This window comes from Gracilinanus agilis, chromosome 3 (genome assembly GCF_016433145.1).
Source record: "Gracilinanus agilis isolate LMUSP501 chromosome 3, AgileGrace, whole genome shotgun sequence".
Lineage (NCBI taxonomy): Eukaryota > Metazoa > Chordata > Mammalia > Didelphimorphia > Didelphidae > Gracilinanus > Gracilinanus agilis.
In genome coordinates this window covers 594828235-594854802 of record NC_058132.1, presented here as the reverse complement: position 1 = coordinate 594854802, position 26568 = coordinate 594828235, and the positions used below count along the sequence as shown (strand labels likewise).

The window sequence follows — 26568 nt, the reverse complement described above, 5'->3', positions numbered from 1 at the left end:
ATCAAAAGTACATGATTCCTGTCTTCAGGGAGCTTATAGCTGTGGTAGTCTCTCTATGCATTGTGGTTCCTCTGCTTTCACTTAAAATATTTTTTTTTGAGTTGGGTTTTTTGTTGTTTGTTTGTTTGGTTTTTAGTGGGTTGTAGAAGGGGCAAGAGGAGAGAGAGAGAGAGAGAGAGAGAGAGAGAGAGAGAGAGAGAGAGAGAGAGAGAGAGAGAGAGAGAGAGCACAGTACTGTAGAGTGAAGGTAATATTGATGGGATTTTTTGGAATACAAATTTCTTTCAGAATTCTCTACAAAGAGTCAAATTTATATAAAGTGAGAACTTAGTTTGAAATCTGTTACTTTTGGGCTGATTTCCTGTTTGCTTTTTTATTCCTTTGATATCTTTGTCCTTTTGTTTTTATGAATACTGCTATTATTTTTCTAGCTCTATAATTCTTTAGTAGTTTGATTGATATGGTACTGATTGTAAATTAGTGTAGTTAGAATTGTCACTATTATACTGACTCTACCATGAGCAATTAATATTTCTCCAGTTGTTTGGGTCTCTCTTAATTTACATAAAAATGTTTTGCAGTTGTGTTTTTATAGTCTTTCGGGTTTGTCGTTAACAAGTAGACTCCCAAGTATTTCATATGGTGTGCAATGATTTTAAGTGGAATTTTTCTTTAAATCACTTCCTGCTAGAATGGTTAGGTTTTTTGGTTTTGGTTTTGGTTCCTATTTCTAAAATATTCCATATTTTTGTTTTGGTTTTGGTTCCTATTCCTATATGGTTCCTATTTGGTTTTGAATTTTATGTTAAAGTTGGGCTTTGCTCCCCTGGCCAGGATAGGGTAGGGAGTCACTGTCTCAAGCTGCAAAATATTTGATGCTACTAGTTCTGGGGTTTTATAAGTTTTCAGTGTTTCCAAGGAGGGAGAGATGTGTTCACTGCTCTTCTGGTCTGTGCTTTGGTCCATACCCAGGAAGGGCCCTTGCTCCCTTGTAGCCACAAGCTCCAGCATACCTCTCTGCCCAGTACCTGTGACCCAGAAATGGGTCTGGGCAATAGAGTTCTTGAACAGCCTCTGGTTCTATACTAGTAAAGGTATTCCTTGTAATCTCTTTCTGATCAGTTTTCCAATCCTCCTGCTGCTTCTAGATTGAGAGCTCCCAAAACTGCTGCTGTCTCCCTAACCTCCAAGGCCCACAGTTAGTGTGGCTGTTACACGTGCTTTGGGTCAGCCCCCCACTTCACTGTCACAGATCTCTCCATCTGCCCTCCTAAGTTGTCTTGGGCAGGAACAATTTCTTGTCCTTTTGTTGGCTGTGCCACTACAGAGTTCAAGTTGAGATATTATTTTCAAATTATTTGGAGGGGAATGTTGGGAGAACTTAGATGTGGTACTACATCTAATCTGTCACCTTGGAATGGTTGTTTTATTTATTTCTTAATGCATTTTTTAAAAATCATGTTGGAAGCAAATAAAGGAAATCTGTACTCTAGAAGATGAGCAGGAGATTTAGGCAATGACAAATATAATGCAGAACTTTTCATTTTCTGCAGGTAGTATCTTTAGCAAGTGAGCCAATCTTTTTATTTTAGAAAGACTTAAAAATTTTATTTTTAAATGGATACCTTTTGTCTTAATGCATCAGTTTCTTCCTAACAAACAATCTATGCACTGCCCACATAGTATATTCCCATTAAAAACAGTTTAAAAAAGCCTACTACAGCAACTTCAAATATCTTTCTATCTTGTTAACAAAACGGAAGGATATGTTTTGGCTTATGTAATTTGGACCCAATCCTGCCCATTGTACTTGTCAGCAAGTCAGTCCTAAAGCCTAGCCCAGTTCCTCAGAGTGTAAAAATCTCTACCGTCACTTCCTTTCCCCTCACAATAGCATTTTCATTAGGGAAAAAGGCAAAATTAGATCGGGGGACCATGGACCTTCCCTTCACGTCTCATAGGCAACCTAAGTCCCATCCCTCTCTGTTACAAGACTTCACTGGTGATCAGCTAAACTATTCTAAACAATTTAGGTCATGACCTAAACTATTTTGGAAAATAAAAAGTTGGGGACCTCTGCTTTAGGGCCAGGACTTCATTCCCTGAATCAGATATCCTTTCTGATCTTGAGATTATTATGGGGGCAGTACTCCAAGGAACTATATTAGTATTTCCAGGTCTTAGAGAATTTTTTTTTCTAAAACCCTTACCTTCTGTCTTGGAGTCATTACTGTATATTGGCTCCAAGGCAGAAGAGTGGGAAGGGCTGGGCAGTGGGGGTTAAGGGACTTGCCCAGGGTCACACAGCTGGGAAGTGTCTGAGGCCATATTTGAACCTAGGACCTCCTGTCTCTAGGACTGGCTCTCAATCCACTGAGTCGCCCAGTTGCCCCCAGGTCTTAGAGAATTAGTAAAGACTTACCTACATCTTTTTCTGTCCCAAGTCTGACATCAGTAGGGTCTCTAAAATCTTTGTTGTTAATGATCACAACATATCCATGGGGTACATGCTCCATCTTATAAGGGGACATGGACTGCAGACAGAGAAGAAGAGCACATCAGGACCTGCTAAAGTAGCCCTCTCCATGTCCCCAAATCTAGGGTCTGGAAAGGAAGGTTCTAGTGAGGGTCAGTTCTACACTACAGTGTGATATCAGGCCTACTCACTTAACCTTCTCTGTGGCTCACTCTATAAAAGGAGAGTACTGGACTGGATTAACAGTTCTCAAAGTTTATGGTTTCTCTGGAATTACCTTACACTTTTAAAAATCATTGAAGACACCAAAGAGCTTTTATCTACATGGGTTATATCTATTGATACCATAATGGAACTGAAAATGTCTTAGCATTATTTTGAAAATAATTGTGACCTCACAAACCTCTTAAAAGGGTTATTTCATGAAAATGTGTTTCTTTTAGTCTTCATTCAGTTCAGAATTTTAAAATACAACAGGTTTGCCTTGGAAGCTCTCATTGGAGGTCTTCAAAAAAATGGATGACCATTTATCAGGTATGATAGAGGAGAGATTTCTTTTCCAAGGTGAGTTAGAACAGATGGCCTCCTGAGGCCCTCCTGACTCTAAAATTCTCTGATTCTTTGATTCTTTGTGACAGGTCTGTGAGGACAATCTCAGGCCCATTGAGGCAAAAGCAGCCAGAAAAAGACATATTTATAAGATCTAACCTAGACCTGACAAGAACTGGTCAAGAACTTGTAGATCCAACAAATCTTGTCTTGAGTACAGCTGAGTTTCCTAATTGGCTTTCTTTGCTCAGAACATTCCTGACCAGGATAACAAAATGCTGGGCTATATCTTAAGACAGAACTCTTGGAGCCACAAGACATTCCTGCCTCAAAAGATAAAATGTATTGATGAATGTATTCACTCCCTTATGAAGCTGTGTACTTTTAATTGGCCTGTATATATAAGTATCTGAGCCATGGTGGTTACCTGGGGGAGGGAATTTTCTGGAGCTCCCAAGCAGCTTTCTCTAAGAACTCAATCAAGGGGCTTCTAAACTGGTTCCTTACATCACTTACATAACTCGGAATAGCCTCACAAACCACAGAGAAAGCTACTGCATATACCTTGTGTATAGACATGAACTTCTGACTAATTATGGATGTGATTAACTATTATATGCAATATCTCAGGTCTTTGTCACATTTCCCAGTTTTCAAGGCTTTGGAAGGTTATAATCAGAGGATGGAAATGAAAGGAAAGTCAGGTTTACACTGGTTTGGGAGCCTGTGAGATAAAAATGACCACTGACTCAAACTACAATTACAAACCTGGAGTCAGAAAGTGAGAGGAGAAAAAACAGCCTTCATTTTTCACTTGAGAAAGGGCAAGTGCCTAGATAGTGCCGCTCTTCTACCTTAGAACCAATACTTAGTATTGACTCTAAAATGGAATGCAAGGGTTTAAAAAAAAACAACTTCATGAGGTTTCTACCCTGATCAAGAGGGAAAACCTTATTATTTCATCAGAGGATTAAATAAGAAAAAAATTCTGTGGTAACAAAGAATTGGAAATCAAGGGGAGGCCAACAATTGGGGAATGGCTGAACAAATTAAGGTATATGTTGATGATGGAATACTATTGTAATATAAGAAATAAGTAGAATGATTTCAGAAAAAGCTGAAAAAGATCTCCATGAACTGATACAGAGCAAAATAAGCAGAGCCTGGAGACTATTGTACATAGTTAACAGCAATATAGTTGAATGATCAACTGTAAAAGACTCAGCTACTCTCAGCAATGCAGTAATCCTGGATAATTCTGAAGGACTTATGGCAAAAAATGCTATCCACTTTCAGAGACAGAACTGTTGAGGTTGGAATGCAGATCAAAGCATACTATCATTCACATTAATCTATTTGTGGTTTTATTTGGGGATTTTGGTTCTATATGAATATTCTCTTACAACAGTGACCAATATGGAAATATGTTTACATGATAATACATGTATCCATATCAAAATAATTACCTTCTCTAAGAGGAAGGAGGGAATGGAGGGAGGGAGGGAGAAATTTGGTCTTATAGTCTGACAAACATATGTTGAAAATTGTTATTACATGTAATTGGGAAAATAAAATATCTTTGAATTTAAAAAAAAAGCTCTTGCTCATCTCTCACAGTGCTTCCTTTCCTTACCTGTGGTAGTGTTTTCATTTCACTTTCTTCAGGTACATTTAGGGGAGATGCAGCCTGGCCTGCAATTCCTAGGAGAAACAGATGAAGACATTGCAGTGGTAGAGTTGTCATGGACTAAATGGCACACATTCAAAAGACTGCTTGAAGATTATAATAGGAAAATCTGATTTTTAGGGGGCAGCTGGGTGTCTCAGTGGATTGGGAGCCAGGACTAGAGACGGGAGGTCCTAGGTTCAAATATGGCCTCAGACACTTCCCAGCTGTGTGAACCTGGGCAAGTCACTTAACCCCCATTGCCTAGCCCTTACCACTCTTCTGCCTTGGAGCCAATACAGAGTATTAACTCCAAGATGGAAGGTAAGGATTTTTAAAAAATCTAATTTTCCATTATAGGATTCTTGCTAGAAAAGAGACCATTGAATAAAACTTTAATAATATCTCCTAATCACAGTGTCAAAGGAAAAAATGTATTCTGTGATTTTGGCATGTCTTTCAGAACAAAATTTATCCAAGTTAATATTAATCTATATCCAAACCATTTCCAGCTTGAAGAAGGGAGTGAGAGGAGGAAGAGAGGAGGAGAGCAAGTAGGAGAGCAAGAACAAGAACATGGGCAAGAACAAGAACAAAAATGAGGAGGAGAAGGAGGAGGAGGAAGAGAAAAAGGAGGAGAGGAAGAAGAGGGAAAAGGAAAAGAACAAGAACAAGAACAAGAAAGGAAAACAAAGAGAAAGAAGAAGAAAGAATAAAAAGAACAGGAAAGAAAGAGGAGGAAGAGAAAGAAGAGAGGAAAGTAGGGAGAGAGAGACAGGGGAAGGAGGGGTTTGGAATTATTCCTCAACCACAACCCTGGACTTTCCAAGATAACTCATTTTCTTCCTGGACCAGTTTCCTGGTTGGAAAAGAGTTCCTTCTGGTGGTTTATGTTTTAACTTTGAGTTTCAAAAGGGAAGACACCATCTTTAGCTAGGTGAAGACTTTAATCACTTATGGTAGAGACACAAGTTTATTATCTAAAGAACAGATGGGTTTGATCACCACCCTTATTTTATTTCAAGGGAAAACTTTAGCTTTTTTCTGACAACTTTCCTAAAGGGAAAAGTCTGGAAAGAGTTTAAGGTTGGATTAAAAAGTATTTCTTAATATTTCTAGAGAAATTAAAAAGGAAAGTTTTTTAAAGATATACTTCCACCATAAGATATATGGATTTAGAATTATAAAGAACCTTAGATGACATTATTTCAGTTTTACAGTTAAGAATACTTGTCCTCAGAAAAGTCAAATGACTTGCCCAATGTCTCATAGGAAAGAAGGAAATAAGAATTATTCACCTATTATGTGACAGATACTATGCTAAGCATTTTGTAAATATTATCTTATTTGACCCTCACAACAATCCTGGGACACAGGTGCTATTACTAACCCTATTTTACAATCGAAGAAACTAAAGCAAACAAAAGTTAAGTTATTTGTCCAGGGTCACGTAGTAAATATCTGAAGCTGGGTTTGAATTTAGGTTTTTCTGACTCCAGGTTCAACATCCTATCAACTGCATCACATGGTTGATAAGTGTTGAAAATACAAATCTTTAATTTGTTTTCACTTTATAGCTTTAGGAAATTATCTGGAAGGCCCCAAGAACTTCAATGATTTGCTTAGCAAGGATTTATCACAGGCAGGAAACCAGGTCATCAAGAGATGTTCCCCCCACCCCCCAGGTCTACTTCCTCCTTTAATTCCTTCCATATGCATGTTAATTGTGTTTTGAGAAAATTTCATTTTTGTGCTTCCATTGGTATCTTCCATTCCACCAACCCCTTTTTTCTTAATCCATACTACATTTCCAATGTGATTTTGGTTTATTTGATTTATTTGATTTTGATTTATTTCTCCAAGTGATTTTTTTTTTGTCTAGAGCCAATTGTTTTTCTGCTGGATTTGTTTTTGTTTTGTTTTGTTTTTTTCCCATTTTTCTTCTGCTATTTGGGGTGGATGGGGGCTAGGGCGTTGAGAGGTAACACTGAAAAGTGGTCAAGGACTGGCCTTGAAGTCTAGAAGATCTAGGTTCCAATTCATCCAGTAGCTGAACAGCCTGTGGTACAAGTTGTGACAATGAAGTGCCCCAGGCACTTCTCTCAGACTGTTAGTTACAAATAAATTGCTCATCTCCTTTTGTGGTTAGAGTTCCCTGAAGATACTATTATAGATCTGGACCTAAAATAAAAATGGAGAAGCTAGGTCTTTTTTTTTTTCCCTCAAATCCTTACCTTCCATCTTAGAATCAATACTGTGTATTAGTTTCAAGGCAGAAGAGCAGAAAGGGCTAGACAATGGAGATTAAATAACTTGCCCAAGGTCACACATCTAGGAAATTCCAAGGATCAGATTTGAACCTAGAACTCCTCATCTTTAGGTCTGACTCATTCTCGCTTCCCCCAGCTAGTATCTTTTTCGAAGCTTCTTAACTATTTTCTTCCCAGAAGTCTACAACTTTCCCTTTGGGCTAAGCACTTTGAGATCTTATTTGATCACTTAATCTTTAAATAGTGACTATGAAAAAGGAGGGGCAGGTGTTACCGTAAGTGTTTTACCCTAGGTCACATAGAAGCTAGTAGTAATGTAAGCAGTAGATTCTAGATCTCCTGACTCTAGTGTGACTCATGCTAGACTGAACCAGGTGAGATTGTTTCCCAGAAAATGCATGATTTCCGAGAGGCTGTATAAAAGGTAAAAGGCTTTCCAACTTGTTGACAACACCCATAGGTGTTCCTTAAATACCTTTGTCCTTGGCAACCTGAAGTCTCTTAAAGTTGACAATGACAGCACTTTTGCAATCTAGTTACTGCTCCAGAATTAGATTTGAAGTCAAGAAAGTCTAAAATTAAATCCTGCCTCTGAACCTCATTTGCTACATGATCATAGGCAACATCATTTAAACTCTCAGAGCCTCAGTTGTCTTCTAGGTGAAATGGGCATAATGATCTCTAACTCAAGAACTAGAATGAGACTTGCATTTTTGGAAATGGTCTGTGTGGAGATTTGTTCTGTTTGACTATGTATATTTGTTACAAGGACTTTCCTTTTCTTTTTTCTGATCTGGGACTAGGAAGGGGCAAAAAAAAAAAAAATCTGTGAATTCTTTGGTACATGCCTCATAAGACTGTTATTAAGAACAACTGAGAAAAGTATATAATGAACTTTGCAAAATTTAAACTGCCATATGCAAATCTTTATTATATTGTCCTTATTAACAAAGCCAACCAGTCAATCAATATATATTTATTAAGCACCTATGTGCCAGGTACTGTGCCAAGTGTGGTAGAGATAGAAAAAGAGGCAAAAGACAGACCCTGCCCTCATAGAGCTCACAAATGTATGGGGGAAACAATAAGCAAACAAATATATACAATGCAAGCTATAGAAAGAACAAATGGGAAATCTAGAAGGAAGGCATTGCAATTAAGAGGGGTGGGAAAGACTTTCTATATAAAAGCTGGGATCTTAGTTAGGACTTAGAAGAAGTCAATTATCAAACAAAATTCTGAAACATTTTTTGAAATTTCAGCACAAAATAATCTTTCTGGAAAAGCAGAATTGGGTAGAGGTTTAAGTAGGATTCTAGAATCAGAAAGCCCAACTCCAGAAGTGAACAACATGGGACGAGTCAATCCATCGCGGGCAGGTTTCATTTGTAGTTTGCCTACCTTCAGGCAAAGAATTGTAAACCTCAAAATAATATATAATAATAACATGAGCTATTATTGTTGGAAATAAGCTTAAGCAATCATCCTTCAGGATCAGCAGAGATGACAGCAAGCAGAAATCATGCAGTCCCTTAACTATGTCTAAAAGAAGGCTATAAACACAGTTCTGCGGGACCAATCCCAACAAGCTTTCTCTTTGAGACCCGACTATTTTTAACAGTATAACGAAGGACTGGAGTACTAGGATTTAAGTTAGAAGTCATGGTGGGGGTGCAATGGCTATCGCCATATCCATCATGCCTGGAATCAGGAGGACCTGGATTCAAATTTAGCTTCAGACTCTTCTTAACTGTTAAGTCACTTAACCCCTGTTGCCTAGCTCTTACCATTCTTCTACCTTAGAACTGATGCTTAGTAGCAATTCTAAGACAGAAGGTAAATGTTTTAAAAAAAAAAAAAGTCATGGAATGATTTCCTCATCTGTAAGATGGCAGAGGTGGGGTAACAATGCTGGTTCTATCTATTTTATAAGTTTGTTGTGAAAAAAGATTGTAAACGATAAAGCACTCTCAAATGAGAGCTATTTCTAAGAGAGCAACATGATTTATCTTGGGCTAAGGTGAAAAATATATTAATCAAATGAAATAAACAAACACATATTGAATGCCTTCTGCGTCCCAAGTCTTATAATGAGTCCTATGATCCCATATCCAGAAGTATAAGGCTCTTCTTGCAAGGAACTTATTCATTTTAATAATTTATAATAAATGTGTAACCTATAATTGTAATCTAGTTTTAGAAATAATACATAAGCACGTGGAGAATTAAATATTAATTCAGTTCTTAATTTAAGTAACACTTCAAGAGAATGACAGAAATGGTGGGACAAGGGCAGAACATGGGTATTTGTCAAAAGAGCAGAGGCAACTAACTTACAGGAGTTTAGAGGGAAGGGAGGGAAGAAGAGGGGAGAGAGGAGAATGGAGGAGAGAGGGTGGAGGGGAGGAGAGTGGAAGGAAGGGGAGGAGAGGAGAGGAGAGGAGAGGAGAGGAGAGGAGAGGAGAGGAGAGGAGAGGAGATCAAGCTTCAGATTGACCAGAGAGATGGGGTTTAAATTATGTTTTGAACAATAATTGATTCATATTGATGAAGAAAACCTTCTGGCTTAGAGGACGAGCATTTCCAATGCATTGCTTAATGGTTTTATTCCCTAACAATTACTAGCTTTTGTAAATAAAATAGAAAAACAGAAAAATACCTGATTGAAGTCTGAGATCTCCCAAACGACTTTCCAGTTGTGCTGTAGCTGCTGATTCAGGCAGGTCTAAAAACAGAGAGATGAGCAATAAAATGTGGAAGAATATGTCATGGTGGGAAGAGCACTGAAGTTGGAGTCAGAGGATCTAAACCTAGGTAATGACTCTAGTACTTCCTTTCTATATGACCAAAGTGTTATAATCTAAGTAGCATTGAACCTGGAGTCAGGGAGACATGAGTTCAAATTCTGAATCAGACACTTCCTAGCTTTATGACCCTGGGCAAGTCACTTAACCCTCTTTGCCTCAGTTTTCTCATTTGTAAAATGATCCAGAGAAGGAAATGACAAACTACTCCTCTATCTTTGCCAAGAGAACTCCAAATGGGGTCATGAAGAGATAGACATGACTATACAACAACACCCATTTTCCACTCTGTTTTAATTTTTGGCCTGCTGGTTACATGGTTTCTTTCTAATTGCTTAATGGTATACCAGCCAGCCACATCAAATATATTTCTTTTATTGATAAACATACTGAAAATGTGTTTGCATAGAGGAGAAAATAGGACTGAATTAGCCATAACTAAACAAAAATTTTAAATATGAGAAGAAAATCTGTGATACAAAGAGCTGGAGGATGGGGAGTGGGGAAGACCAGCAAGTTATTCCTCAGACTGATTGGCTGGTATTTAAAGAGGTGCGGAAGACCTTTTCAATGACCCAAATACTGGTCCTTCAGATCCAAGGCTAGTTGAATGAAAAAGAAAAATTACAGAACAGGAGCAGAGAAAGTCTTGCCTTTGAGGGAGGACCCAGAAAATAAATACAGGAAGTTTCTTCATTCCTGGAAACACTTAGGAAAATGGATTGTACTTCCTGATCCAGACAATGTTATTGTTCTTCACTTTTTTATCATGGGCTGATACCAAATCGAGTCTAAAAATGATCAGCCCTGTATTTACTATTATTTAGAGGACATTAGTCTTCTGGGACCAAAGGAAAATAAAGCCTGAAAAGCTGGAGCCCCCCATTCAATGGAAGCAGGCAAACTAAGTAAACTAGACTCTTCTCTCCCCACCCCTTCTGGGTCAGTCTGGGGAGCAGTGAATTGAGGAAGAGATGATTATGATCTTTACAAGTGACTGCTCTCCAGTAGAGCAGAATACTGCTGGACTCAGCCAACTGTAAAGCTCTTCCGATTTCAAGTGACAGAAGCCTGGGCTTCCTTTTGCCATGGCATTCTTGCCCTGCTTATTCTCCTGTAGGCTTCAGATTGGGCTAGAAGTTGGTACTGAGACTCCACTTCTCTTCTGGGGTTCAAACTACAAAGCTGCTGTTTGCCTCTGAACTTCCTCCTTTCCGGGGGAGGAAGTTCCTTCCTCTATTCACCCTGCATCTGTGACTTGGAACTGGGTAATGAGGAACAGAATTACAGTCTGATGCTCATTCCCATTTCCTGCAGGTGGTTGCAGGGCTGGGTTCTGGGGAACTGCCCCTGGATACTGGAATGCTCTGAGTGGAGTTCCTGGCCAGACCTGGTCCCCATTGTCCACGGACATTTCTTTCTTGTTTTCCTGTGCCAATCTGGGCTGGAAAAGCGATTCCTGGTGTTATTTTCTTGGATTTCCTCACAGAGATTTAGTTCAGTGCATTTTCCGGATCTGTTAGAAAAGTTTTACTTCTGCTGATTCTACCTTAATAACATCTCTTTAAGACTTAAAATTATAAAATAGTGGCCATTCTGAACTGGTAGAGACTCACCTAACTGTGAATTCCTTATATATGCATTACAGAACCTGTCCAAAAATAAATTGCATGTGTGTGAATACACACACACACACACACACACACACACACACACAAATATGGAGAGAGAGGGGGGGGCAGAGAAAGAGACAGATAGAGAGGAGGGAGAGACAGAGAGAAAGACACAGAGACAGAGAAAAAGAGAGAAAAATAGAGAGAGGGAAAGAGAAAGAGATAGAAAAAGACAGAAACAGAATGAAGAGAGATAAAGAGAAAGAGACAGTTGGAGGCAGGGAGACAAAATCAGAGAGAAAATGACAGAGAAAAAAAGAAAAGCAAATATTTAAAGAACTGGCAATTTCATCAGTGTAGGAAATTTCTAAGAACTGTCTCTAGTACTAAAGATAAGTCCTATTTAATTGCCCAAGAATTAAAGGAACTTGTTTAGGGTCACACAGCTAATAAGCCTTAACATCAGGACTTGAATCTAAATCATCCCAAAACTAATGCTACCATCCTATTTAATATGTCATGTTGCCTTTACATATATATATATACACATATATATATATAATGCCATAATATCTATTTACCTACCTGTCTGTCTCTGTGTCTCTGTGTCTCTGTCTCTCTCTGTCTCTGTCTCTCTTGATCTCAACATAAATATATGACAGGGTTCCATTATATATTGGAATCAGGATGACTCATCTTCATGAGTTCAAATCTGACTTCAGATACTTACTAGCTATGTGACCCTGGGCCAGTCACTTAACCCTGTTTGCCTGAGTTCCTCATCTATAAAATGATCTGGGCAAAGAAATGGCAAGCCACTCCAGTATCTTTGACAAGGAAACCCCAAAATGAAATTACAAAGAATCATCCACAACTAAACAACTGAACGGCAACAAGATATATAGATATACTTTAGATAGATGTAAGTATGTATATATCTTAAAATTCCACATCACTCAAAGTTTAATCCTTACCTTTTGTTTTTGCTTCATAGTTTTTAATAAGCTGTAGCAGACTCTCAGCATTCATGTTCTGCAAAATTTCCTTTAATATCTCAAGGTCATTTCTATGTATATTTCCATTTTTCTCCATTTCAGTGAAAAGCTTTAATGGAGTCTGTGGATGAAAAACAACACACAAAGAGTGAACCTTTCTCTCCACCTTTACATGAGTAACCAGAGTAAGATTAGGTTCTCTTCTATGTCTTCACAAGTTGCTGGGATTTATTGATTTCTCATGTGGCCAGCATTAGAGCAGAAACTATGAGAAACAAAAAGAATGTAGAAGACTTAGTTATTTTCTTTAAAAAAAAAAAAAAGTTCCAGGGGGCAGCTGGGTGGCTCAGTGGATTGAGAGTCAGGCCTAGAGATGGAAGGTCTTAGGTTCAAATATAGCCTCAAGACACTTCCTAGCTGTGTGACCCTGGGCAAGTCACTTAACCCCCATTGCCTAGTCCTTACCATTCTTCTGCCTTGGAACCAATACACAGTATGATTCTAAGACGGGAGCTAAGGGTTTAAAATAAATCCCCAATTGACAATTGATCAAAAGATATAAACAAGCAATTTTCAGATGAAGAAATCAAAGCCATCAAAAATCATATGAATAAATGTTCTAAATCACTCTTGATTAGAGAAATGTAAATTAAAACCATGCTGAGGTACCACCTCATATATATTAATTTGGTCAATATGGCAGCAAAGAAAAATGGCAAATATTGGAGGGCATGTGACAAAATTGGGACACTAATGCATTGTTGATGGAGTTGTGAACTAATTCAACCATTCTGGAAGGCAATTTAGAACTATGCCCGAATGGCTTTAAATCTGTGCATTTCCTTTGATCTGATAATACTACTACTGGGTTTGTATCCCAAAGAGATAATTTTTTTAACATTTATTAATATTTATTTTTTAGAAAAGTTAACATGGTTACATGATTTATGCTCTTACTTTCCCCTTGAGATAATTTTTTTAAAAGGGAAAGGACCTACTTGTACAACAATATTTATAGCAGTTCTTTTTGTAGTGGCAAAGAAGTGGAAAGTGAGGGAATGTCCATCAATTGGGGATTGGCTAGACAAATTGTGGTACATGTTAGTGATGGAATACTATTGTGCTATAAGAAATGATAAGTAAGATGATTTCAGAAAAAGCTGGGAAGAGCTGCAGGAACTGATGCAGAGAGAAATAAGCAGAACTGGGAGAACATTGTACACAGTAACAGTAATATTGGATGATGATTATCTGTGAATATCTCAGCAATGTAATGATCTGGGACAATCCTGAAAGACTTATGACAAGGAATAATCTCCACCGCCAGAGAAAGAACTGTTGGAGTCGTCTTTCACATCAGTATATCTTTGGTTTTATTTTGGGGTTTTGGTTATGTATGATTTGCTTTTACAACAATGACCAATATAGAAGTGTGTTTTGCATGACAATAAAAATTAAATTTAAAAAGTAAAACCTTCCATAACATGGATCCCCCCCCCAAAAAAAATCCTTACCTTCCATCTTAGAATCAATACTGCATATTGGTTTCAAGGCAGAAGAGTGATAAGGGCTAAGCAAAGGGGGCAAGTGACTTGCCCAGGATCACTCAGCTAGGAAGTTACCTGAGGCCAGATTTGGAGGCAGGGCCTCCTTTCTCTATGCCTGGCTCTCTATCCACTGAGTCATCTAGCTGCCCCAAAAAGACCTAGTTCTTACCCTGTAGCAGCCTATTATCAAGTTTTGAGGAGTTGTTTCCTAAAGGTCCATAAGATTATATATTTAGATCTGGAAGGGACTTTAGAGGCCATCTAATTCAACTCATTAAAAAAAAAAAGATAAGGAAATTGAGACCCAGAGAGGTAAATTGCCTTGTCAATAACTATAGAGGATGTAAGTGGCCAAGTAGAGATTCCAGCTCTTATCTTTATCCTCCAAATCCAAATCCAGGATGGTTCCCAGTGGTACAGTGCCACTGCCTCACATTGAATATATTTCCCTGTTACCCTTCATGAAACAACCTTGGCAAATTCCAGTCTTTGAGGGAGAAAAAGAAATTTCGTGTTCATAATTCTTATATATTGCTTCTTTTCTCTTAAGTGTCTTTTTTTAAACCAAGAAAGAAGGACATGTAGGTAACCCATTGAATAGTACACCAGTCCTATTGTCAGGAGGACCTGGATTCAAATTTGACCTCAAATACTTCCTAGCTGGGAACCCTAGACAAGTCCCAAAACCCCATTTGCCTAGCCTTTACTACTCTTCTGGCTTAGAACTGATACTAAGACAGGAGGTAATAGTTTAAAAACAAAAAAGAGACCTAGAGATTTATCTAACAGTCCCTTAAGAAGGACGAGATGTTATAGAAATAATATTGTCTTGAAAGTCAAAAAAGTCTGGGTATAAATCCTGGCTTTGACCCCCAAATGGCTGTGGGACTTTAATCAAGTGTTTTCATCTTGCTAAGCTTCACTATGCTCGTTTATAAAATGAACTCTCAATATCTAAACTGTCTACCACATCAGATTATTATACAGCAAATACTTTGTAAACCTTCAAATACTATAGAAATGGGTTGTAGGCATTACAGATAGAAAAAATGAGACGAGAAAGAGAAGGATGATTTCCCAATATTACATAGTTAGCTAACCACAGGGCTAGGACAAAAAATGGCTTTTAGTCCAATATTCCTTTCACCACAGCTGTCTGGTCTGACACGCCCCACTACACCCCACCCTGCCCAGCAACTGACCAGTTCTAAAATGGAGATCTTCAGTGAAGAAAGAGGATAATGCCCTTTCCCCCTCTTCCCCCTCCACACCACCCCCTCCATGATTTCCTAGCATTATAGTCAATTTTACTTTCTCTTCCCCTGTCTTGACAATTATCAGCCTATTTACATAGAAATTTCTGTGCATCAGTCAGCTATGAATGATTTTTCTCACCTTAATATCTTCGAGTTTACTTAGTGGAAGCGTTTTTTGGAGCAGAAATTTAGAACTTTCAAGATAATCATCGGTCATGTTTTCTGCAATGTTAAATAGTAGCTTTCTGGTAAAAGAAGAAGTAAATGTTATTAAATTGAAGAAAATAAGTTTCCTAAAAAATAACAATAATAGTAGCTAGCATTTCTTGTATTTTTATCTTCTAAATCCAACTTGTTCTAGCCAAATAACATGGATCACTACCAATGAGTACTTGTTACAAGTGGCCCAGTTAATATGTTTGTTTATTGATAGAAATGATTGATTCATAAGTATAATTATTAAAATTAAATTAACTGATTGATCTGATTTTGTAGTAAAAGACAATCCCAGCTATTAATAGATTCAATGACTTAGTTAAGTCAATTTTAATGTTTAGGATTAATGATAAGATAATCACTTAAATATAGATAAGCACATAATAAGATAGTAATGTTCATGATTTAGGAATAAGAAAGTGAATTAGAGTGGCTGATTGCCCCAACACACCTATCTTTCTGCCCTTTTGATTTTTTTAAAACCCTTACTTTCTGTCTTTAGAATCAATGCTATGTATTGGTTTCAAGGCGGAAGGGCAGGAAAGACTAGGTAATGCTGGTTAAATGACTTGTCCAGGGTCATACAGCTAGAAAGCATCCAAGGCCAGATTTGAACCTGAGAACCTCCCTTCTCTAGACCTGGCGCTCAATCCACTAAGTCACTGTCTCCCTAATGATATAGACCAGGGCAAATCTATGGACCAATTCTACCAAACAATTAAAGATGAACTAAGTCAATATTAAATTTTGGAATAACAGGTAAAGAAAAAGCCCTACCAAACTCCATTTCTGAAACAAATATAGTGTTGATATCTAAATTGTGAAGAACAAAAAAAAAAGAGAGAAAGAAAATTACAGACCAGTTTCTCTAATAAACAAGGATGCAAAAATCCTAAATAAAATATTAGCCAGGTGACTACAGCAATATATCACAAAGATTATATATTGTGACCAAGTGGGATTTATACCAGGAACACAGGGCTAATTCAATATAAGGGAAACTATTAAAATAATTGATTATATCAATAACAAAATCAACAAAAATATACAATTATATCAATAGATGCAGAAAAGACATTTGCCAAAATACAACACTCATTCCTAGAAAATACAAAGATAAATGGATTTTTTTCCTTAAGATGATTTTTTAAAAATCTACTTAAAACCATCAGCAAGCTTTATCTGTAATGGGGATAAGCTCAAGTCCTTCCCAATAACATCAGATGTGAAGCAAAGGTCCACTGTTATTCAATTGTACAAGAAATGAGGTCTTTGACTTTTTGGTTTTTCTAATGTACTATGGATAATCCATGGCCAGCTGTGGCTACCCCTTTTCCAGCTTATGCTTTGGTTTAGGAATGACCCCAAGTATCCCTCTCCACTTCTACATTCAAACCAGGGGCTTCCAACCACCCACATGTTGTCATTTCCCATGGTTCCAGAAATGCACCACCCCAAGACTCAGGTCATCTCTGCCCTGAATCTGAATTTAAGGGCTCCACTTTCCAGGAGACTGACAAAAAGTAATCCTCAGTTTTCTAGGTCCTTTAGCAGGGCATCTACCATGGGACCAAAGTTCCCCAGGGTTTGCTGTTTGTTGATAGGTCATTATCTGGACTTCCCTCTGGCCAGACCACAACCTTAGTGGGTCAAATCTTTCCTAACATCTTTCCTAGTTATCTTAAACTGGATGGTTTTACTCTGACTTTTAATTATTTCTGCCATTCTAAAATTCACTTTGAGGCATTTTTTTAAGTTATTTGGTGGTAGGGTTGGGGTAGAATTTGAGAGAGACAGGTAATTTCCTGCCTTATTCTGCTATCTTCTCAGATATTAGGTCTCTTTTCCAAGGTCATCAGGGAAAAAGGAAAAGAACCTATATGTTCTAAAATATTTATAGTAGCTCTTCTTGTGGTGGCAAAGAATAGGAAACTGAGGGGATGCACATCAATTAGGAAATGGGTGAATAAGTTGTGGTATGTGATTGTGATGAAATACTATCATGATATAAGAAATGGTGAACAGCTTGATTTTAGAAAAGCGTGGGAATCCTTGCATGAAATAATGCAGAGTGAAATGAACAGAACCATGAGAATGTTGTATTCAGTAAAAGCAAATTGTTCAAAGACTGACTGTGAATTTTCTAAACTATACTGAGTAATAAGGAAAATGCTATTCTACCTCCAGAAAAAGAACCAATATATAGAAATATGTATTATATGGTTTCAGATATATATATCTGTATCAAATGTTGGCCTTCCTTAATGTGAGGTTGGGAGAAGGGAAGGAGACAACTCAGAACTCACAATATAACAAAAACTAAAATTAAAGATGCTATAAAATATTTCATAATTGTATGGGCAGCTTATTAAATTAAATTTTTGTTATTTGTGTTTTACTCAAGTCCTGCAGATGGACAATAATCTGAGCCAAGATAATGGAGTAGAGAAAGCACTACACTGAGCTCTCCCTACATTTCCTTCCAAACAACTTTAAAATAATGCTGCATATTGAATTTTGGAGGGACAAAACCAACAAAAGGTCATAGGGAGACATTTTTTCAGCCCAAGAAAAAGTAGGAGTTTGGAAAGAAAGATGTGTGAAATGGAGGTGGAAGCTGGCCTAGAGTCTATGTGAATTATACACCAGTTATGGGACTAGGTGATGGCAACAAAAGTTAAACTGTTTACATTCCTATATAGGAAGATGATAATTATACCTTCTAAGAACTTTAACATTATTAGGGTAGATAGAAGGACTCTATATAGAAAAAGAGCATGGAAATAAATCAATTAAGTTGTGATGCCATCCCAAGAAATTAGGAAAGAGATAGAGGGATGCCTGGGAGAATGGGAATAGGAAAGGAAGAATACATAAAAGAGATGTGTGAGAAAGAAGTTTTATAATAAAAGGAGAATGGAAGGAAGGGGCAGGCAACACTTCAGCCTCATTCACATCTAAATTGGTTTAAAGAGAGAAAAACACATAGACATACTCAACTGGTAATAAAAAAAATCTGTCTTATCCAGCATGGAAATAGGAAGGGAAAAGGATAAGAGAAGTGTGGAGGGAGAGAAGTAAAAGAGGATGGAAAAAAGAAAACAGTCATCAGAAGCAAAACATAATTCAGAGAAGGGACAAGATAAAAAGAAAGAGAGAAAGATAAACAGAGGAAAATAGGATGAAAGAAACAGTAATCATTACTGTGAATGAAAATGAGATGAACTCATCCATTAAATGTAAGCAAACAGAAAATGGATTGAAAATCAGAATCCAACAATATGTGATTTATAAGAAATACACTTGAAACAGAGAAACACACTCAGAATTAAAATAAGGGACAGTAGCAGAATCTATTATGCTTCAGCCCTTAGGAGGGAAAAAAAGGCCAGGATACCAATCATGAGATCAGATAAAGCAAAAACAGACCTTATTAAAAGAGATGAAGAGGGAAACTACATTTGGCTAAAAGGTACCATAAACCATGAAGCAATATCAATACTACAAATATATGTGCCAAATTGCATAACATCCAAATTCTTAAAGGAAAAATTAAATGAGTTATAGAGGGAAACAGGCAGCAAAACTATACCAGAAGGGAATCTCAACTTTTTTCTCTTAGATTAAATAAATCTAACTTTAAAATAAGTAGGAAAGAGGTTAAGGAGATGAATAGAATTTTATTTTTAAAAATTTTATAAAATTACATATAATAAATTTCTATATGAGTTTTCCTAAGTTATATGATCAAACTCATCCCCCTCCCTTCCTCCCTCCCTTCTCCCAGTGCTGGCAGGTGATTCAATCTGGGTTATACATGTATTATCATGCAAAACATATTTCTACATTGTTCATTTTGGTAAGGAATGTAATCTTATAAAAAACCAAAACCCCAAAACATAAACCCAAATAAACAATTGAAAAATTGTATACTTTCATCTACATTCTGACTCCAACAGTTCTTTCTCTAGAGGTGGAGAGCATTCTTTGTCATAAGTCCCCAGAACTGGCCTGGATCATTGTATTGCTGAGTAGTTAAGTCTGTCACAGTTGATCATTCCATAATATTGCTCTTACTGAGTATAATGTTTTCCTGGTTCTGTTTACTTCATTCTGCATCAGGCCATGAAGATCTTTCCAGATCTTTCTGAAATCATCCTGTTCATCATTCTTTATAGCACAACAGTATTCCATCACCATCATATACTACAATTTGTTTAGCCATTCCCCAATTGAGATGAATAGAATTTTAGAAAAGTTAGATATGATAAACTATGGAGAAAACTAACAGGAATAGAAAGAAATATATCTTTTTTTCAGCAGTACCTGGCACCTTCACAAAAATGAATCAAGTATTTTGGCATAAAAAGCTCATAACCAAATGCAGAAAAGCAGAAATATTAAATTCATCCTTTTCAGACCATATTGCAATAAAAAATTACATTCAGTAAAGGGCTATGGAAACATTAAAAATTAATTAGAAATTAGTCTAATCCCAAAGAATGAGTGAGTCAAAGAACAAATCATAGAAATAATCAATAATTTCATTAAAGAAATGACAACAATGAAACAATATACCAAAATTTTAGGGACATAGTTAAAGCAGTACTTAGAGAAAAATTCATATCCTTTAATGAATATATCAGTAAAATAGAGAAAGAGCAGATCAATGAAAATGGGCATGTGATTAAGAAAAACTAGGGGGAAAAGACACAAATTAAAGCCCCCAGTTAAACACCAAAATAGAAATCCTGAAAATCAAAGGAGAGATTAATAAAATTGAAAGTAAGAAAAATCATTGGACTAATAAATAAAACTAGGAGCTTGTTTTGTGAAAAGAAAACAATAAAAACAAACCATTGATTGATTTGGTTTTTAAAAAAGAAAAGGAGAAGACCAAATTACCAGTATCAAAAACATAAAGAGTAAATTTGCCATCAATGAGGAAGAAATTAAAACAATTATTAGGAGCTATTTTGCCCATTTAAATGCTAATTAATCTAATAATCTAAGTGACATGAATGAATATTTATAAGAATATAAATTGCTCAGATTAACCAAAAAAGAAATAGATTACTTGTATAATCCTATCTTAGAAAAAGAAATTGAACAAACCATTAGTGATCTCTCTAAGAAAAAATCCCCAGATCCAAAAGGATTTACAAGTGAATTCTACCAAACATCTAAAGAACTATTAACTCCAATACTATCTAAATATTTGTTTTGGAAAAATAAACAAAGAAAAATAAACAAAGAAGAGATCTTACCAAATTCCTTTTACAACACAAATATGGTACTGATACCTAAGCCAGGAAGAGCAAAAACTGAAAGAAAACTATAGACCAATTACCCTAATGAATATTGATGCAAAAATGTTAATAAAATAATAGCATAGAAATTACAGTAATGTATCACAAAGATCATATACTATGACCGGGTGGGATTCATATGCATGATTCAAAAATGCAAAGTTGGCTCAATATTAGGAAATCTATCAGCATAACTGACCATGTCAATAAAAAAAATCCATGTACATCTCAATAGATGCAGAAAAAGCTTTTGTCAAAATACAACATTCATTCCAATTGAAAAAATATTAGAAAGCAATGGAATAAATGAAGCTTCCTTAAAATTAGATGTATTGTCTATTAAAAACCATCAGCAAGCATCATCTGTAACAGAGATAAGATAGAAGCCTTCCCCAGTAAACTCAGGCCTGAAACAAGAATACCCATGATCACCACTATTATTCACTGTGGTACTAGAAATGCTAGAGACAACAATAAGAGAAGAAAAAGAAATTGAAGGAATTAGGACAGTCAATGAATGAGGAAATAAAACTATTACTCTTTGTGGATGATATGATGGTATATATAGAGAATCCTAGAAAATCAACTAAAAAACTAGTTGAAATAATTAATAACTTCAGCCAAGTTGCAGGATATAGAATAAACCCACACATATCATCAGCATTTCTGTATATTGCCAACAAAATTCAGCAGGAAAAAATAGAAAGAGAAATTCCATTTAAAATAATTGTAGGGGCAACTAGGTGGTTCAGTGGACTGAGAGAGATGGGTATAGAGACAGGTGTAGAGATGGGAGGTACTGGGTTCAAATCAGGACTCCGACATTTCTTAGCTATGTGGCCCCGGGAAAGCCAAATAACCCCAATTACCTAGCCCTTACTGCACTTCTGCTTTGGAAGCAGTACATAATATTAATTCCAAGATGAAAGGTAAGGGTTTAAAATAAATGAATAAAAGAATTGTAGACAACATACAATACCTGGGAGTCTACCTGCCAAAAGAACTATATAAATAACTATATTTATTTATATATATAACCAGTAACTATATAAATACAATTACAAAATACTTTTCACACAAATCAAGAGAGATCTAAACAATTAGAAAAATATTAATTGCTCATGGGTAGGCAGATCCAGTATAATAAAAATGACACTAACCTAAAATAATTTACTTATCCAGTGCCATACCAATCAAACTACCAAAAAATTATTCTATAGAGCTAGAGAAAATAATAAAATGTATCTGGAAGATTAAAAGAATATCAATAGAATCAATTTTTAAAAGTGTGAAAGAAAGTAGCCTAGTGGTATCAGATCTCAAAAACTATATTATAAAATCATAATCACCAAAATAATCTGGTGCTGGCTAAGAAATAGAGCAATGGATCAGTGGAATAGATAAGGTACACAATACACCTTCATGTCTCTTAAGGAATTTACAAACTAGTAGGATAGTGAGGTAGATATATACCATGAACTATAATACAAGTAATAAAATGTTGTAATGCATTTTATGCATTACAAAAGAAAGGTTCTAGAGGGATGTGGGGGAACTTGGTGCTACTTACCTATAGGGAGAAACCTTCAGGCTGTCTGAGTGCTGAAGCTTTCTCTCCACCTCCTCTTTCCTGACATTCAGTTGGTTGGTCAAGATATCTTTTCGGCCTATTAGGAACAAAAGTTCCTCTAATATGGAATAGTTGTCCAACAATTGCCTTCTCTGGAGTGCCTGGAAGAGTGCTAGAGGTTCCTGAATGTTTTCTCGATTCCCTAATGGTAAGATGTCAGAGCTCAGAAATTTTAGTTTTTCAAGATCACTTCTTGTCAGTTCATTATTGATTTTTAGTAGTGTTTCCTCCATTCTTCAACTGTCCAGGAAGAAATACAAACCTGATAAGATAATAAGAGTTATTGACCATTATTGACCACTATTGACCACAGATTGACCACTTTGATAGACATAGGTATTGGCATGAATCTACAATCATAAAATACAGTACCAACCCAATGCCCTGCTTTCTCATTGACATTTTTTTCACTTTTATCTTTTTACCTTTAGCTATAACCTTTAGGGAGAATGGGCAAGAAGCATTATTTTTTTATCAGGATATTCAAGAATAGAGATCTTTCCCAGGAGCTTAAGGTAACCTGAAAGATCCAATTCTGTCTTAGAGTTCAAGATTTCTGCTCCCTTTTCTGAATTGTGGAGACAGTGGTAGACTATAGATCTCTCTCCCACCTTACCTCCCCCCCCCCATACTCAATTCCCTCAAATCTGACATGGTTGATTATATCATAGTAGTTGCTCTTGGGCATAAGATAGACCAGGTATAGATAGCTTGAGATTTTGCCATTGTCAATTTTTCATATTACACCAAAAGTTTTTCATCTACAAGGGGTTCAAGAATAAATTTCAGGGGGTCTGTGAGCTTGGATGGAAAAAAAATTACATTGTTATCTTCCCTAACCACTAATTGAATTGAGTATTTCTTTCAATTAGGAATGTAGGTAACAAACTATAGCAGTAATAGCAGTACCTGTGACTTTGTACTGATTAAATATCAGATATTTCCATATCACATTAATGTTGTTGCACATGCCTAGAAGTCACAAGTTTGAAATTAAAATATTTATGAGACCACCCCATGACCATACATCACCATCGTCTCATTGTCTACAAATTGTATTTTTTTATTATTAAGTTTTCATTGACATTTTCTGTTTCTTACACCATCATAATATTCCATGTACTCCTCTTCCTCTACCTCCCAAAGACCCATCCAGCATGACAAATAGTCATTTTGAGAATAGGAAAGAAAATGTTAGCATAACGGATCACTAGAGTGGAAAAAGTCCAAAAACACGTGCAATGTGTAACACCTGTGAAGCTCCCATCCACGAAGGATTAGGTTGGGGGTACCTTTTCATTCAAGTTCCACTTGATCTTTATAATTTTGTTACATTTACTTTTAATTTTTTTGGTGTGTCATTCTTTCCATTTACAATGCCATAGTTACTATGTATATTGTTTTCTTGTGGCTATTTTACTTGCAGATTATATTTCAATACCAATGATTTTCTTTGTAGCTTTCTTTGTATTTTATTTGAGGCACTTAAAACTTCATTGTGCAGAATCCATAGACTGTATCAGAATACCAAAGGATCCATGACCCAAAACAGTTTAAGACTTCCTATTCAGTCAGTGCATATTTTATATTAAGTGGACCGTTCTGTAAAGTGATTTTTATGTAATGAGAATTTGCCTGTGGCTATGGAAAAGGAAGAGAGGGAAGAAGATGGGGGACAGGAAGACTGGAGGGAGGGATCCAGCTTAGGATTCAAGAAAGAGGGGCCAGAGACAGAGAAAAGAGCAGAAGAAACATGGGAGCTGGGCCAGCCATGTGAGGACCTGGCAGAAGGGGGAAGAATGGCACATGGAGGCTGGACAGGGGCATAGAGAAGAGAGGACAGACAATGGGTGGAACACAGGGGCTGGGAACGGATACACAGTACCCAAGCTCTAATGGAAGACAGACATACTAGACTAGACATTTGAGCCCGTCTGGGCCTCAGTTTTGCTTTCACTTTGAGGATTTTTTTTAGGTTAGTTAGGTTGGTTGGTTAGTGGAGTGGGAGTCCAGAAAGCTAAGTCCACAGGCAGGAGTAGAGAAAAAGCACAATCCTATACATCAGTGATTCCCACACTTTTTTGGCCTACCACCCCCTTTCCAGAAAAAAATATTACTTAGCCCCCTGGAAATTAATTTTTTAAAATTTTGATAGCAATTAATAGGAAAGATAAATGCACCTGTGGCCATCACCGCTTCGGTGGCACCCACTTTGGGAATCACTGCTATACATCAAAGTTAACATAAGTGTGGTTTTTTGAAAAGCAGATTTCTTTCAGAATTTAATTCTGACATTTAATTGGGAGGCAAATTAGTCTACCCTTTGCAAAAAAAAAAAAAAAGCACTTGACTATTTTTATATTATTACACGAATTTGTTTCCAGTGATGCTTTTTCTATTTTGTTTTGTTTTGTCTTGTTTTGTTTTAAAACCCTTACCTTCCAATCAATATTACATATTGGTTCCAAGGCAGAAGAGTGGTAAGGACTAGGCAATGGGGGTTAAGTGACTTGCCCAGGGTCACACAGCTAGGAAGTGTCTTGAGGCTATATTTGAACCTAAGACCTTCCATCTCTAGGCCTGACTCTCAATCCACTGAGCCACCCAGCTGCCCCCTTTTTTCTAATTCTTAAGAATTTAAGAGCAAGATAACACAGTATGTAAAAAATGATTCCCCCAAACTAAACACCTCAAGAAGGAAGGAGCAGCTGGGTGGTTCAATGGATTGAGAGCCAGGCCTAGAGACTGGAGGTCCTAGGTTCAAATTTTAACTCAGATACTTACTAGCTGTGTGACCCTGGGCAAGTCACTTAATCCTTATTGCCTTACCGCTTATCCTTACCGCTAGCCCTTATTGCTCTTCTGCCTTAGAACCAACACAGTGTTGATTCTAAGACAGAAGGTAAGAGTTTTTTATTTAAAAATAAAAAAAAAGAACGAATGAATAAATGCCAAAATAAAAAGATTTGTTCCTGGATTTATGTTAAGGATTTCTGATTTTTCCTCCATATATTACATTATATAAGTCTTAGAGAGTTGCCTTGAGCTCAGAGATTGTATGACTTCCTCATGGCTTCAGAGACAGTAAATGTTAAATACATGATTTGAATTCAGGTCTTTCTGACTCCAAGTCCAAAATGATCTCTAAGTTGCTTTTACACATAGAGTTTGTAAGAAGCCGTTTGAGGATTACGGGTGCTTCTTGGTTTAGCCAATAAGAAATAACAATGTCCATTTGAATCTCCATTCCCTTTTCACGTGCCCAGTCAAATTTATTCCAACCCCGTGTGAGTTTGAGACTGTAGGTGGTGGTGGAGAAGTATATTCTATTCTATTTTAGAGCTGCCCTTAACCCTAGTCCTAAAAGATCTTTCTCTCCCTGAAAAGTATTCTTAGCCCACAGAATCCTGGAGCAGTGAAAGCAAGCACTTCCAATTCTTCTAGGTCCCCAGTCACAGCTGCCTCTCCTCTTTCTTTAGAAAGCCACAAATGTCCAGTTCATGTGAGAGCTCAGGGAATTAGCCATACATTTAGAATTTTTAAAAAGGGAAAAAGAACTAAAATTCATGCCATTTTTTTTTTGCTTGATCACATACATAACAAATAGGCACCAAAGAAAGAAGTAAAGTTTTAAAAGAACATTAAAGAATTGCTCAGATATTTTCCTAATGGTAAGTTGCTTTTCCTTTAAATCTACAAACAAAGTTCTTCACTTACTGTTAAGATCGGCTACCTGAAGATCAAAACATGTTTTCCTGGACAAGCAAGCGAGACGATTCCCACCTCCTGGACTCCGGTAGAAACTAAAGAACGTTGCAGCTTATGAACTACGTGACTTTGTCAAATGACTCATCAGTCAACTTTTTTTCTTTCCTTTTTTTTTTAAAGGCATCGCATCTACTCCTTGCCAAAGAGAAAATGCCATAAACACATTTCCATAAATTTTTAGCCATAAAATACATTCTCATGGTACCCCAGTGACATTGTCATAAAGAAAAAAATTCAGTAAATCTCCCCACTGACTGTTCTGGAAATCCCTCTGTCTGACAGGAAAAAACACTCAGCACCATCAATGATATGTTATGGGAGAAAAGATCGTTAAAGCAATCTCTTCGTTTTTCATGTAAGGAAACTGATCACTGAAGAACTAAAGGAACTTGACCAAGGTCACACATACAGTTGGCTAACTCAGGTTTCTGACTGGCAGTCCAATGTCCTGTCTACCACTCTATCCTAT

General features: G+C 36.7%; 1 protein-coding gene across 1 annotated transcript in view; it reads right to left on the bottom strand.

The window, feature by feature from the left end:
• LOC123240075 (caspase-8-like) overlaps positions 1–26128 on the bottom strand; it is a 29071-nt gene extending 2943 nt beyond the window's left edge. Inside the window, exons 1-7 of the mRNA XM_044667453.1 lie at positions 26049–26128; positions 22272–22593; positions 15316–15421; positions 12353–12494; positions 9621–9686; positions 4659–4726; positions 2423–2534 (exon numbers count right to left, since the gene is read on the bottom strand). Of these exons, the coding sequence (XP_044523388.1) occupies positions 2423–2534; positions 4659–4726; positions 9621–9686; positions 12353–12494; positions 15316–15421; positions 22272–22564 (787 nt within the window). The 5' untranslated portion in view covers positions 22565–22593; positions 26049–26128. The remainder of the gene's footprint in view (positions 1–2422; positions 2535–4658; positions 4727–9620; positions 9687–12352; positions 12495–15315; positions 15422–22271; positions 22594–26048) is intronic.
• Between the last annotated feature and the right edge of the window lie 440 nt (positions 26129–26568).